General features: G+C 44.0%; 1 protein-coding gene across 1 annotated transcript in view; it reads left to right on the forward strand.

Annotated features, from left to right (window-relative positions):
* The first annotated feature begins 7,448 nt into the window (after positions 1–7,448).
* The window catches only part of mmp2 (matrix metallopeptidase 2), a 43,165-nt gene continuing 36,468 nt past the window's right edge, over positions 7,449–14,145 (forward strand). Inside the window, exons 1-4 of the mRNA XM_072518273.1 lie at positions 7,449–7,803; positions 9,024–9,250; positions 9,794–9,942; positions 13,332–13,460. Coding sequence (XP_072374374.1) covers positions 7,651–7,803; positions 9,024–9,250; positions 9,794–9,942; positions 13,332–13,460 — 658 coding nt within the window. The 5' untranslated portion in view covers positions 7,449–7,650. The remainder of the gene's footprint in view (positions 7,804–9,023; positions 9,251–9,793; positions 9,943–13,331; positions 13,461–14,145) is intronic.

Here is a 14,145-nt window from a genome sequence, read left to right on the forward strand (position 1 = left end):
GCTGGAAAGTTTAATTGGTATTGCAGGAACATAAATATCATCATTAAAAAAAGTACTTATGCAGTTAAGTCCCAGCCCTAACATTTTAAAGTAAGTTTAGTTGGCAATTACTGTGCAAATAGAGCAATTTCATTAAACTCACAGAGAGGTCGATGCCGAGCTGTGGTTTATGCGGCACTAACCATGGAGGGGAGCATATCAACCAACTAGTTGTGTTGATTCTCAATTCACATGGTATCTTTTTCTCATCAGAACCCGATGCACACTTCATACATTTATCACAGTGCGCATATTAATCTCACCATCATTTAGTCAGCAACATCTGAGCCCAACATTTGTCCACTGAAGGCAATATCTGTAAAGCACACATTATGTTCAGTCTTTTGAAATATGATTAGCATGAATGCCGATTAAATATGTTTAGAAATACTAGTGTGAGACACGTTACTTTGATAAATATGTTAGGAACAGTACCAATAAAATAAAAATGCACAAAATAATCCAATGGAAAATAAGGTTTCTTTACAGAGAATAGGTTTCTTGACTGAGGATAATGAATGGCTGCACAACAATGCCAGACAGTAAGTAACAGAGTGTTAATGCATCATTTTACAATGTCATCTTTGCTGATGATACAATTGTAATACAATGAGATTATCAGATGTCAATTATGTCATATAGTCGGACTTTTGGCAAACAAAAGTTTAGCAACTATTTGCCTTTATGAGACCAAGAGTCAAAAATGCCGAGAGCAATGCAAGTGGTCCAAATTTTAGGGTTAGTGGCAAAGGCATGGCACTTAACATTCACTTTCCTACCAACTGCCCACACAGTATGACTGACATTAGAACACAGGCTTCCGCTAATCTAGCACCTCAGCACGGTTCCTTCCATTGGGCATTCACGGCATCTGTAAGCAAGGCAAGAAACAGTGAGGCCCTTCAACCAATCAATTTGAAGAATTTTCACGAAGTCACATAGAAGCTGAACCAGAAAATATAACAAGAAATATAATTTAGAATTAAAATAGGTGCAACTCGGGGCCGGGGGCAGCGGGAGGGAGGAGTTCAGTCATGGCATCTTGGGGTGGGGAGTTGCCCGCTGGCCTTAGCGGGCTTTCATGGCTGTGAATCTCTAGGTTTAAAGGGGCCTGGTGGCTGGTGTACAGACAGCGCCTCCCGTGTCCTCCTTGCTGGGCTTCTGGCAATATCACCGCTGGGGGATTGTCCATCTAGAGTGGCAGCTGGAAAATGTGTGGGTGTGGATAAATCCACAATGTCAGCACAGGGGCTGGGCAGCACGGTGGCACAGTGGGTTAGCCCTGTTGCCTCACGGTGCCGAGGTCCCAGGTTCGATCCCGGCTCAGGGTCACTGGCCGTGTGGAGTTTGCACATTCTCCCCGTGTTTGCGTGGGTTTCGCCCCCACAACCCAAAAAGATGTGCAGGGTAGGTGGATTGAACACGCTAAATTGCCCCTTAATTGGAAAAAATGAATTGGGTACTCTAAATCTTTTTTAAAAAGCACAGGGGCTGACTGAGAGGTACCTCCGTGGGGTCTTGTGAGTTTCCAGGCTGCGTGGACCCTCACACAGTGGGGAGGACGGGTGCAGTCAGAATGAACCTCCACTCAAGCTGCACTTTTTCCTGAGGGCATGAGCTGTCTGGAAATGTAAGGCCACTGGTTACGGAGGCCAGGCTGTCAAGGATTAGTGTATGGTGGTTGGCTGTTCAAGTTGGAAGGTTGATTTAATCTGCAGCTCATGAGAGCTGAGGGTATTAGGGTGTCATTTAAGGATGAAACTGATAGCAAAATGCAGTCTTCACATGCAGTGTCTGCATGGGTTTCCTCCAGGTGCTCCGGTTTCCTCCCACAAGTCCCAAACTTGTTAGGCAATTTGGACATTCTGAATTCTCATGGATCATAGAATTTACAGTGCAGAAGGAGGCCATTCAGCCCATCGAGTCTGCACCAGCCCTTGGAAAGAGCACCCCACTTAGGTCCACGCCTCCACCCTATCCCCGTAACCCCACTTAACTTTTTCGGACACTAAGGGCAATTTAGCATGGTCAATCCACTTAAGCTGCACATCTTTGGACTTTGGGAGGAAACCGGAGCACCCGAAGGAAACCCACGCGGGCATGGGGAAAACGTGCAGACTCCGCACAGACGGTGACCCAAGCCGGGAATCGAACCTGGGACCCTGGAGCTGTGAAGCAACTGTGCTACTAACCACTGTGCTACAGTGCTGCCCGCTGTGCTACCGTTCTCCCTCTGTGTACCTGAACAGGTGCCGGAATGTGGTGACTAGGGGCTTTTCACTGCAACTTCATTGCAGTGTTAATGTAAGCCTACTTGTGACAATAAAGATTATTATTATTATCATTATCAAGTGTGCCTCACCTGCCACAAGAGGAAGCCAGTTTCCTAATTAGCTTCCTGACCCTTCCTTGATGAGTCAATTGTGTCAATTTAGTCAGCATTGCAATGCGTAAGTGTTCCACTGATTGGTGCCCATTAGTTAATCCTTTGGGAGCTTAGCCCCAAGCATTGATCTCCAAGGCTAATACTCAGGTCTCCATGACAGAGAGATGACACAGATGTTATTGTGGATGCATTTTTCAGTCACTCTATTCAGGACAGGATGGGTTACAGTGTCTCATTCCTGCATGAGATTAGAACGCAAGTCCATTGAATGCACTTAACTGCCCTCATTCCTCACACTTGGGGGAGTCACGCAGCCTGCTGAGGCTCTCAAGGGTCGAAGCACTTTGTTCAGGTGGAGCTGACAGGGGCAACTGTGGGAATTGGCAATTGTGTGACAGGGAAGGAGTGAGGCTCAGAGGAAAGGGCTCACCTAGGGGGATGCACATGGGTGCATGTCCCTGAGCGAGTTGTTGGTCAGGGCAGTGTCAGCACTCTTCATCACTCACGTTGATGTTCTCTTCCTTTCAGTTTTGTTTCAAGAGAATCAAGGAGTTACACGGGCTGGCAATTCTTTCGATTGCCATAGAGCAGCAGCAGCGACATTGATGTGCCGCAGGACCAGCGCCATGCAGAGGAGGGGGAGGCAGGGCCCGCTGATCTCCCGGGAGCAGGGCCACAGATGGCGGAGCCTCGGAGGAGACACTACTACCGTAAAATTTCCTACCTCCAAATGTCAGAGGTCCAGTGTCGGAGAAGACTGTGTCTGTCCCGGGGATGATGAACCATCTATGCCAGGTGATGCAAGAGTTGGCATCACATGGACAGGGAGGTCACCCATTGCTCTGAAAGTCACTACCGCTCTCTACTTCTATACCAGTGGCTTGTTTCAGGCCTGCACAGATGACATGTGCGGCACCTCTCAGTCGGCAGCACAAAAGAAAACAAATGTTGAGACGCCGTGAGGTGGCTGAGAGAGAGATCATCATGACGGTATAATGGGTGTATTAAGGGATGCAGCGGGAGATATGAGGAGGCAGACTTCCCCTGGCTGCACTAAGAAGGTCATTCATCTTTGGTTGGAACACTAGTGCTGTCCTCTTATGGAGCGAGCTAGCACTCACTATCAAGGTCATAAACTCCCAGGCAGGGTTGGTGACCTTGCTTGCTGGACGTCAGCGCGATGGTGGGCAGTGGATGTTATGCCTCTGCTCGACACCATCCAGACGTTTGGTGAGGGCTCCCTCCATGAATCATGGTGCTGTCTTCCTGGCAGCCATCTCCCCAATTGGATTTGGAACAAATGCTGGGGAGATGTTTAGAAGGAGAACCCTACTAATTACCGAGATTAACATTTCTCGGGCCGAGCAAATCAGAGGAAAATTGCCACAAGAATGGCGTCAAACACATGGAAAAAATATTATTGTTTAAGAGGCTGAATATATGGCGACCTTTCCCACCAACTGCGCCAGTGGGATTCTCCCCAGTTTTTCTCACAGGGACCAATACTTTATTATGATCCCAGACCATACCCCAACAGTGGCTTGGATACTGGACAGAAACCCCAATATTTAGTTTTAGTTTTGAAAGACTGTGAGGAAAGGATACCTCGATCCAAGAGTGATTTTGCACAAAATAGGGATATAGTTTTTAAAACAAACTGGATTACTAACACAGTATTAAAATATCTTTGACATCATACAAGACAGTAGCTTACAATTACCCTTTAAACAGTGCTAATCAGTACAATAACACAATAACCCTTAACTGCTATCTTCATTCCCATTCAAACAAAACCATCTCTGCTCTCAATCCATTTTTAAATGCTGTTAGCAGACCGAGGCATACTTGCTTAAGAGAGTTCTTTGAGATTGTTCTAAGAGACAAACCTGAATTCTGCCAGAATAATGCGGGATCTCTAGCTGAATCTTCAGAAACTGTCTTCATGGTTTGACTTCCAATAATTAACCTGCAAACTCCTGTTTCTAAACTTAGTGTTGAAACAGCCATTCCTGTTCACAGGCAAATCTTGAACTCAATGTCTTGAGATCAGCTGCTTCTGGTCTGTCCCTGGTCAAATGTTTAACTGAACTGCATTGAGAATAGGTGCTTGACTTCTGCTCACATCACAATCTAAAGCTAAAAGTTTTTTCTGCAAAATAATGATAGGAACAATCTTTATTGTCACAAGTAGGTTTACATTAACACTGCGATGAAGTTACTGCAAAAATCCCCCAGTCATCATACTAAGGGTCCTGTTTGGGTACACTGAGGAAAAATTCAGAATGTCCAATTCCCCCAACGGCAGATCTTTCGGGACTTGTGGGAGGAAACTGGAGGACTCCTGAGGAAATCCACGCGGATACAGGGAGAACATGCAGACTCTACGGACAATGACCCAAGCCAGGAATCAAACCTGGGTCCCTGGCGCTGTGAAGCAACAGTGCTAACCACTGTGCTACCGTGTTGCACTCTAGCTCCACCCCTTACCAACTGAACACAATGTATCTAATTAACTATTTCACAGGGACCCCTTCTTAATTCAAACAAAAATCCATTAACCTGAGCTTTTACAATACTTTAATTGCACCTCTCGCAACCAAAGTTGCCCTAAAAACCATATGACTTTTAAGAACATGACAGCAGTTATGACACACACTAACTCAGGCTTTTAACCCTTACTGCTACAAATACATACAATATCATAAAATCTCCCTCATTGTTTTTGTTCCAACTCTTTGCAGGAGCAATTTGGCTCATCGTACTCCCCTGCTTTCCCCCCGTAGGCCTGAAAATCATCTCTCCTCAGCTAAATACCCAATTCCCTTTTGAAACCATGATTTTATCTGCCTCCAACAAACTCTCATGCAGTGGATCCCAGGTCCTAAATGCTTGCTGTGTAAAAGATAAACTCGTTTCCTCACGTTGCTTCAGGTTCTACTTCCAATCACTTTCAATTGGTGTCCTCTGTTTCTTGACAGTTCCTTCAATGGGAACAGTTGCTCCTTAGTTATTCTCATGATTTTGAACACCTCGACCAAACCTCCTCTCAACCTTCTCTAAGTTGAACAGCCCGAAGTTCACCATTTTATTCTCGTATCTAAAGCCCGTCATTCCGACAACAATTCTCATGAATCTTTTCTGCAAACTCTCCAATATCTTCACATCCTTCTGAAAACATGGTGTCCGGATTTGAACACAGTACTCCAACTGAGGGGGAACCAGCGTTTTGTAAAGATTTCAAGTGGAGAAATAGTATCCAGTGATAGAAGGGTTGGCAACTCAAAGACAAAGATTTGAGGTGTTTGGCAAAAGAATAAATGACGTGAGAAACCATTTTCCTTTCACATTGCAAGTTCTGATGTATGAACTGATGGAAGCAAATTCACCCGTGCCATTCCAAAAGGAACTGGGTAAACACGTTAAAGGGGAAAATAATTACAGAGATTCAGGAATAAAACAGGGGAGTGAGATTAATAAAGTAGCCTTAACAGCACATTGTGAGGATAAATGTGCTGTATCATTGTACCATTGATGGTTGTTTATGAGAAGCAATTGAAGAGGGCTGTTGAGGTTGGGTCACTTAAGTACATTGAAGGCGGAGATAGGTTTTCATCAGTAAGTGAATGAAAGGTTATAGGGGTAAGGTGGGAAAGCAGAGTTGAGGATTATCACATCAGATAAGTCATGATCTCATTGAACGGTGGAGCAGACTCGATGGGCCGAATAGCCAACTTCTGCTCCTAATGGTTTTCTGGCTAATAAAAGGCCTGTCTCTCTTCACAGATACCTCCCAGTATGTAACGGGAGAGACACTTGTTTAAGTTGGGATACAGCTCCCCTTTGATTTAAAGTCGTGGCACTTTAGTCAAATGGTGCTTATGTGTGTGTCTCGACGTCCACGGTGGAAAGATGTTTTTCAATTAAGTGCTGACCAGTGAAAGTTTGAAACGTGCAGGTAGCAGCTCCGGGCCCTGCCACTTCTCCTGGGGAAAGCATGCAACAACAACGGAAAACGAAGTTTGCAGCACCAAAGAAGCGCCGCAGAGAAGTCTCCTCAGTGACTCCTTCTTTCAGGCCCTCTGACTGAATGTTTTTGAATGTATAACCTAAATAACGCGCTTTCGATGAACGGCAATCGATAGTGATTAGAATTGTGGCCCCGAAGCTGCACTGAGGGCACCTTCAAACCCTTCCCTCCCACAGCACGAGTTGGAGGGCGTTGGCCAGAGTGAACCATTCACTGCTGTAACATCTGGCCGCAGAAGACTCTGGCACAATACAAACCCCGAAGGACTATTTGGCGCCTCCAGGCTTGTGATTGTTCCAGTCATGCCGCAAGTTCACAGCACGCCCTTCAAATTAAAAGTTGACAAGTCTTTTTTTAAGTATTTGAGATTCTCAAAGAGCGTGTCTTCAAAAGTGCACATCATCGCTTTAGAAATATTTTTATAATTAACCCTTAAGTTTTGAGGACCTAAAGTGGACTGTAATACCCGCCACATGTGGCTTGAATTTCCGCTGTTGCCTCGCATTCTTTGTTTGTACTGAAAGGAAAATGCATTTGTACAGTGCCTTTCGTAACCACATGATCTTTCGTTAAAGGAAAATTAATTTATATAGCGCCTTTCATAACCACAGGATCTTTATTAAAGGAAATTGCATTTGTATAGCGCCAATGAAGCACAGGAAATGCCTAAAGAGCAGAAACATATCAAGGGTGGGGGTGTCAAACTCTGTGTCCTTTTGCATCCCATAAAAATCTAACTTTTGAATTGCCACATGAAATTCCAGCCACATTGCAGTCCTGTTTAAATTTTCATGTACACCGAATCCGTTCGAAACTGTATCACTGGCTTTGGTACATTTACCAAGTAACCCTTATTCTCAAAAACGCTTTCATCTCTCATAATAGTTCTCATTTCCAAATCCAAATTTGCGGATGCCTGTACCCCTGGTGCCAGACTATGCATTTCCTTCGGTGGGTTTTTTCTCAACTTCCGCCAGTAACTCTGCTTCATCGCGCGACTGCGCATTTGGGAAGTACAAAGGATTCGAGTCGACAGGAGCAAGTTTAACAAGGACACATTGTTACCTGTAGCAGCGACCCAGAGAGAGCGAGGGGATAAAAACAGCAGTATGCCTGTGCAGTGAAGGACATCAAAGAGACAGCACTGCAGTGATTTTTTTTTTCTTTTGATAAATAGGTGCCTTCCCACTGGAAGAAAATGACTCTCACAACAGCCGGCAACTTTTATTCCTTAGCCTTAAAAGTAGCCTTGCTCCACATTATCGGGGTCCAGCAGACTCTGGAGGCACCGACTGGCATAGTCAAGTTTCCAGGGGATAACAGCACGAAAACAGACCAGGAAATAGCTACTGTAAGTTAACTTTCGTTAACTTTCTAACACCCGGGTGCCTTGCAAATGGCGTTTTATGTTTCTGGGCTGATCATTTTCTGTAGCTTCCACTAGCTGCCAAACTGAAGGAATAGAATATTCCTCCCGCCCCGCGTCCCCAGGGATCAAAAGTTTCTTCAAGATCCAGCAGTGAAAGCACAAACGGGCCTTGATAACATCTGTTCGTGTTGGCAATTGCACCGTCCTTGCTAGCAGAGAAAACAAGACTTCGAGATAAGCAGGCAAAACTTACACAGGGAGCTGGCTCATACCTTAAATATTTTTATTTCAACAAATGTGCGGTCAAAACAAATCATTTTCGTACAGTTTGACACCTTAAAGGAAGAAGTGGAACAAATGAAATCTCAATCTGTCCAGTGTGTCCAAGGCGGACATGTCAAAACAGTAATACCGGTCAACTTAACAATTTGAATACCCGCCGAGTGCGCCCCCCCCCCACCCCCCCCATAAATAAACATCCATTCCAGTTTGCAGATAGGTATTGTACTTTCTGTTGGAAAGACGGCAAAAGTCCAAGTTGACTCACTTTATGAGTGCTGAGAGAATATACCGCGAGATGATTACTTTTTTGTTGCAGCTTTTTGGTCAATGGGAAGTAGCAAATTACTTTGAAATGTTGAAGTTAAGATATTAGTCTGAACGGCCCCAAGGCTTTTTACACACAATTCACCATTGAAGCGAAATCTGCAGCCTGTTTGAGATTTGAAGTCTGACAACACGCACTAACAGATTGAAAAACAGCTTCTTCACCGCTTTTGCCAGGTTGCTGACTGACCCTCTTGTGGACTGAACTGATCTCTCCACACATCTTCTCTACTGAGAAGTACTACACTCTATAGGCTTCACCCTATGCCTGAGTCTATGAATTTACATTGTGTATTCATCGTATGTCCTAGGTTTTTTCATGTATGGAACGATCTGTCTGGACTGTGCGCAGAACAATACCTTTAATTGTACCTCGGTACATGTGACAATAAGTTAAATCAAATTGGAACCCATTTAAAATGGTCAATCCCAATCTTTCCAAAAAGTTACCCTGAAATTCTTTACATTCGGGCCAAGTTTACAACCGCGCACCGAAGCATAGTGTTTGCAACTAACTCAGTGACGCTTTGTCTCAGATTGCATTGAACCTTCCCAAAAACACACACTAAGCCTGTTTCACTTCTGTTTTGGACCAGTTATACTTGAACAAGTTCTATGGCTGCCCGAAGGAAAGGTGCGACCTTGTGGTGCTGGCCGACACACTGAAGAAGATGCAGAAATTCTTTGGCTTGCCGCAGACTGGGGAACTGGACAGCGAGACAGTAGACGTGATGAAAAAGCCGCGATGTGGTGTTCCCGACCTGGCCAATTACAACTTCTTCCCACAAATGCTCAAATGGGAGAATAAACATGTCACTTACAGGTAGGCGTGTGTTCACACATACACACAAAGGTTATGTTTTTAATGTTTCTGATTGGTAAAGCCTTTGAAATGGGATTGATTATTCTGCTTTGACAAACAGTCATCCAGACTCAAAACATTAGCTCCCTTCTCTCGCCACAGATGCTGTCAAACCTGCTGAGATTGTCCAGTATTTTCTGTTTTTGTTTCAGATTCCAGCACCCGCAGTAATTTGCTTTCATATTAATTATTCCGAGTTTGCTCTGATCTCTCAGTATGACACAGAGAAACATAGTTCCTGATATATTCCTGGAAGCTATTGCCTGATTATAAGGATAAGGTACCATTGAATGAACTAACTTCTAGAAGTCTACTGTTTGGCAGCTCAGTGATTGAGTTGCTGTCCACTGTGGTGTCGTGGAGTGTTCGCATTGTTTCTTAAAATAGGTTGTTCTGTAAGCATGGGGTTATTATTGTAGTTGTGGGATGAGTTCCTGCCATTGCTGTGCCTGCATTTCAAACTCTTCCATGTCAAGTTGAGCTCCTGCCTCTTTTTGCTTCCAGGATTATGGGATACACTTACGACCTCGACTCAGAGACGGTGGATGACGCTTTTGCCCGGGCCTTTAATGTGTGGGCTACAGTCACGCCACTGAATTTCACAAGGATCTTCGATGGAGAGGCAGACATCATGATTAACTTCGGCCGCTGGGGTAATCATTGCTGTTCTTTTTTCTCTCTCTTGAAACCTGAAGTCCTCCTGGAACATGGGCGATAAACCCCAGCTGGATTATTAATATTCAGGATGGTCATTGGTGGGTGATGCCTAGAAGCGAGGTTTAACCAATGCTTCCTCACAAGGACACTTACAATGGGTGCAGTTTGAATGAGGCCTGTGCCAAACACTTTTGTGATATTTTTGAACCCAAACTTCTCAGTGCAAAATTCTGCTGTGGGTGCTGGAATTGCGCCTGCTTGCCTCCATCAGCAGTGCAGTTTGCAGGATCAACAGGAGGAGATCTCAAAAGAATGGGTGTAAACACCATCGATCTACCACATGCGTTTGGAAGCCTTTAGTTTCAATTTGCTATTTGGGAGTGGAAGCACAGACTCATCTCCAGGCAAATTCGAAATTAAAATGCTGTGGCTGCTGAAAACCAAAATAAAAACTGGGAAAATTCTCGGAATACACCTCAGGTCTGGCAGTACCTGTGGAGAGAGAAAAGAGTTGACTTATTGAGTTGATGGCCTTTGCTTGAAAGGACCTTGATATGAAATGTTAAGTCTGTTTCTCCAGACAAACTTTCTTTGGCCCACAAGAGAAGGCGGTAGATCGTTTCTCAGATTTGCACTCTCCATGGAGGGAGGCGGAGTGAGTGGCAGGGGCTTAGAGTGGAGCATGCTTGATGGAGGCCAATATGTCTCCCTCGGTATATAGGGCCACTATGGATAGGCTGAGTAGCAGTCTCCTCTCAGGAGAAGTCACTGGCTGCAAAGAGACTTCCCAGTTTTTTATGACTACTATTTCCTTCATATTGGCCAGATAGAGATATTTCCTATGGCACCACTAAGGAACTCCCAGAATTGGCTGCACCAGTGTCCCTGTCATTTCACTCAGTTGCTATCTAGAATTACAGTGGGAGACCATGGGAGCCTAGTAGGAATTTCACGGGCACTCAAATACATCAATTTGTGGCGCAGTGGATTGCACTGGGACTGCGGCGCTGAGGACCCGGGTTTGAATCCCGGCCCTGGGTCTCTGTCCGTGTGGAGTCTGTACATCCTCCCCGTGTGTGCGTGGGTTTCCTCCGGGTGCTCCGGTTTCCTCCCACAGTCCAAAGATGTGCAGGTTAGGTGGATTGGCCATGCTAAATTGGCCTTAGTGTCCAAAATTGCCCTTAGTATTGGGTGGGGTTACTGGGTTATGGGGATAGGGTGGCGGTGTTGACCTTGGGTAGGGTGCTCTTTCCAAGAGCCGGTGCAGACTCGATGGGCCGAATGGCCTCCTACTGCACTGTAAATTCTATGATAATCTATGATGTCTGCGTGGATTTCACCCCCACAATCCAAAGATGTGCAGGTTAGGTGGATTGGCCACGCTAAATTGCCCTTTAATTGGAAAATAAAAAAATAATAATTGGGTACTCTAAATTTATTTTAAAAATAAAAATGAATACAGCAATTCTGTAACAGATTGTCATAATAATAATATTTATTATTGTCACAAGTAGGCTTACATTAATACTGCAATGAACTTACTGTGAAAATCCCCTAGTTGCCACATTCCGGCGCCTGTTCGGGTACACTGAGGGAGAATTCGGAATGTCCAATTCACCTAACAAGCACGTCTTTCGGGACTTGTGGGAGGAAACCGGAGCACCCGGCGGAAACTCACACAGACACAGGGAGAAGGTGCAGACTTCGCATAGACAGTGGCCCAAACTGGGAATCGAAACTGGGCACTGTTGCTGCCGCTGTGAAGCAACAGTGCTAACCACTGTACTACCATGCATGTCATCGCATGTGTAATAGCATAATTTAGGGGAAGACAACTCTGTTAGTGTTCTCTTCTCAAAGCATAAAAATGTGATCTCTTTAAAGTGTTATGCAAGAAATGGCTCAACTGAGTGGTTCCTGTATTTTCCACCTCCGAGAATAGACAATTGCGCTTCCCTCACCTCGCCAGATTCAGAATGGTTCCCCTGCTATCGAATTAATAATTTTCTGAATATTTTTCATTCAGTTTATTGCATTTGCCTGGGCTGCTCATTTTACTTTTACTTCTTCCCTGACGATTTGGTTCCCTTGGTGCCATGCAGCAGTCTCAAATCAGGTGGAACAAGTGACACTGAGAACCTGCCCATTAGGAGCTGACTTGTTCATAAGAACATTAGAAATGGGCGCAGCAGTAGACCACATGCCCACCGAGCCTGCTCCACCATTCAATATCATCAAGGCTTATCTCAGACTTTAACTCCACTTTCCCACCAGATTCCCAGATCTTATGATTCCCTGAGAGACCAAAAATCGGTCTATCCCAGACTTAAATGTATTCAATGATGGAACCCCCTGGAGTAGAGAATTCCAAAGATTCACAACACTTTGAGTGAAGAAATTTCTCCTCATCTCAGTTCTAAGTGGTCAGCTACATATCCAGAAACTGTGCCCCATATTTTAGATTCCCCACTTTTAAATTTTATTTTTTGTGAGGAAGCACCTAAACTGTGTTGAACGCCTCTCCCATAGGCTTGTGACTAGTTTTAGTATCAACAGCTTTACTGCCAGTCCATCAGCACTAGTTGATTCTTGATTCCATTGTCATAACTCCATTGGAAATCTTTTGTGTTCAGATATTTTATAGTATTTTTTCTTTTTCTAGTATGGATATTTTTGGAGGAGGGCTTCAATATCAAAAGATAATGTCATTTTTACAAAAAAAGTAAAACCATGTATGAAAACGGCAGGCAGAAAAAGTCCATTCCACTTGTTCCCTGTAGTTCTGCTGCCATATGGATCCTGATAGAGATACTTCTTACCCACCTGGAGTTATGTAACTTCCTAGGAGAAGCAAAAAAAGCCTTGATCAAAGCCCAAGCAAATTAGGAGAAAAGCCTTGAAAATTCTTCTCTGCCCCTTTTGTCAACCAAACATAGGACAGGAGGTTATATTGACCATGACTTATATTACACTGTATCTACATCTTGTTCAAATGCTGCCATTGTCATTTCATACATGTTTTATTTATTCTATTCATTTCTATGTTACAATCGCACAGAAAAATAAAAAAATTAATCTGCTACCAATGTAGCTTGTGCAACAAGCCAACAATGAAGATTTAATGTGTTCTGATTAGACACTTTTACAGTCACCAACATATGAAATGAAAATGAAATGAAAATCGCTTATTGTCACAAGTAGGCTTCAAAAATGAAGTTACTGTGAAAAGCCCCTAGTCGCCACATTCCGGTGCCTGTTCGGGGAGGCTGGTACGGGTACATAGTAAAATGTTTTTAAGATAGTCAAAAGTAAAAGTTGTTATTTTAACTGAAAATAGTGATGTATGTGGAGCATAACCATGTAGTATAATTTTAACTTTGTCAAGAACATGGTGATGGATACCCATTCGATGGGAAGGATGGGCTGCTGGCACACGCCTTTGCCCCAGCGAAAGGCATTGGTGGGGATTCTCATTTCGATGATGATGAGTTCTGGACATTAGGTGAAGGGCGAGGTATGCTGACATCTTTTTAATTGCCGCGCATTGATTTTAGCCTCACGTTTATTGTTCATGTTTGACTTTAATCCAGTCACGAAATGTTAAACTTTTCAATAAACAGTGTTTTGCAAATTGTCTCTATTTACACTAAACTTACTGGCTATAACACAACCACTTACTGGAGATTATTTTTAATGTTGCTCAGTTGTCAAGCATTGTTTCATGATCTCCGTCTGCCCTCAAATTCCATATTTATACAAATTAGCAGCAGGAATAGGCCACTCGGCCCCTCGAGCCTGCTCCGCCATTCAGTAAGATCATGGCTGATTTGACTGTAACCTTAGCCCCACTTTCCTGCCCACCCAGATACCCTTTCACCCACTTGTCGATCAAGGACCTCTCTAGATCTGCCTTAAAAATATTAAAGATTTTGCTTCCACTGCCTTTTTGAGGAAGAGAGTTCCAGAGACTCACGACCCTCAGAGAGAAAAAAATTCTCCTCATCTCTGTATTAAATGAGCAACCCCATAGTTTTAAAAAGTAACCCCTTGATCTCAATTCTCTGACAAGAGGAAGCATCCTCTCCATCCACCCTGTCAAGACCCCTCAGGATCTGAAAGGTTTCGATCATCTTTCTGTGCATTTAATCCACACAAAAATTATTACCACAGCTAATGTTATATCCACTATTTGACTAATA

This window comes from Scyliorhinus torazame, chromosome 10, assembly GCF_047496885.1.
Source record: "Scyliorhinus torazame isolate Kashiwa2021f chromosome 10, sScyTor2.1, whole genome shotgun sequence".
NCBI classification, from domain to species: domain Eukaryota; kingdom Metazoa; phylum Chordata; class Chondrichthyes; order Carcharhiniformes; family Scyliorhinidae; genus Scyliorhinus; species Scyliorhinus torazame.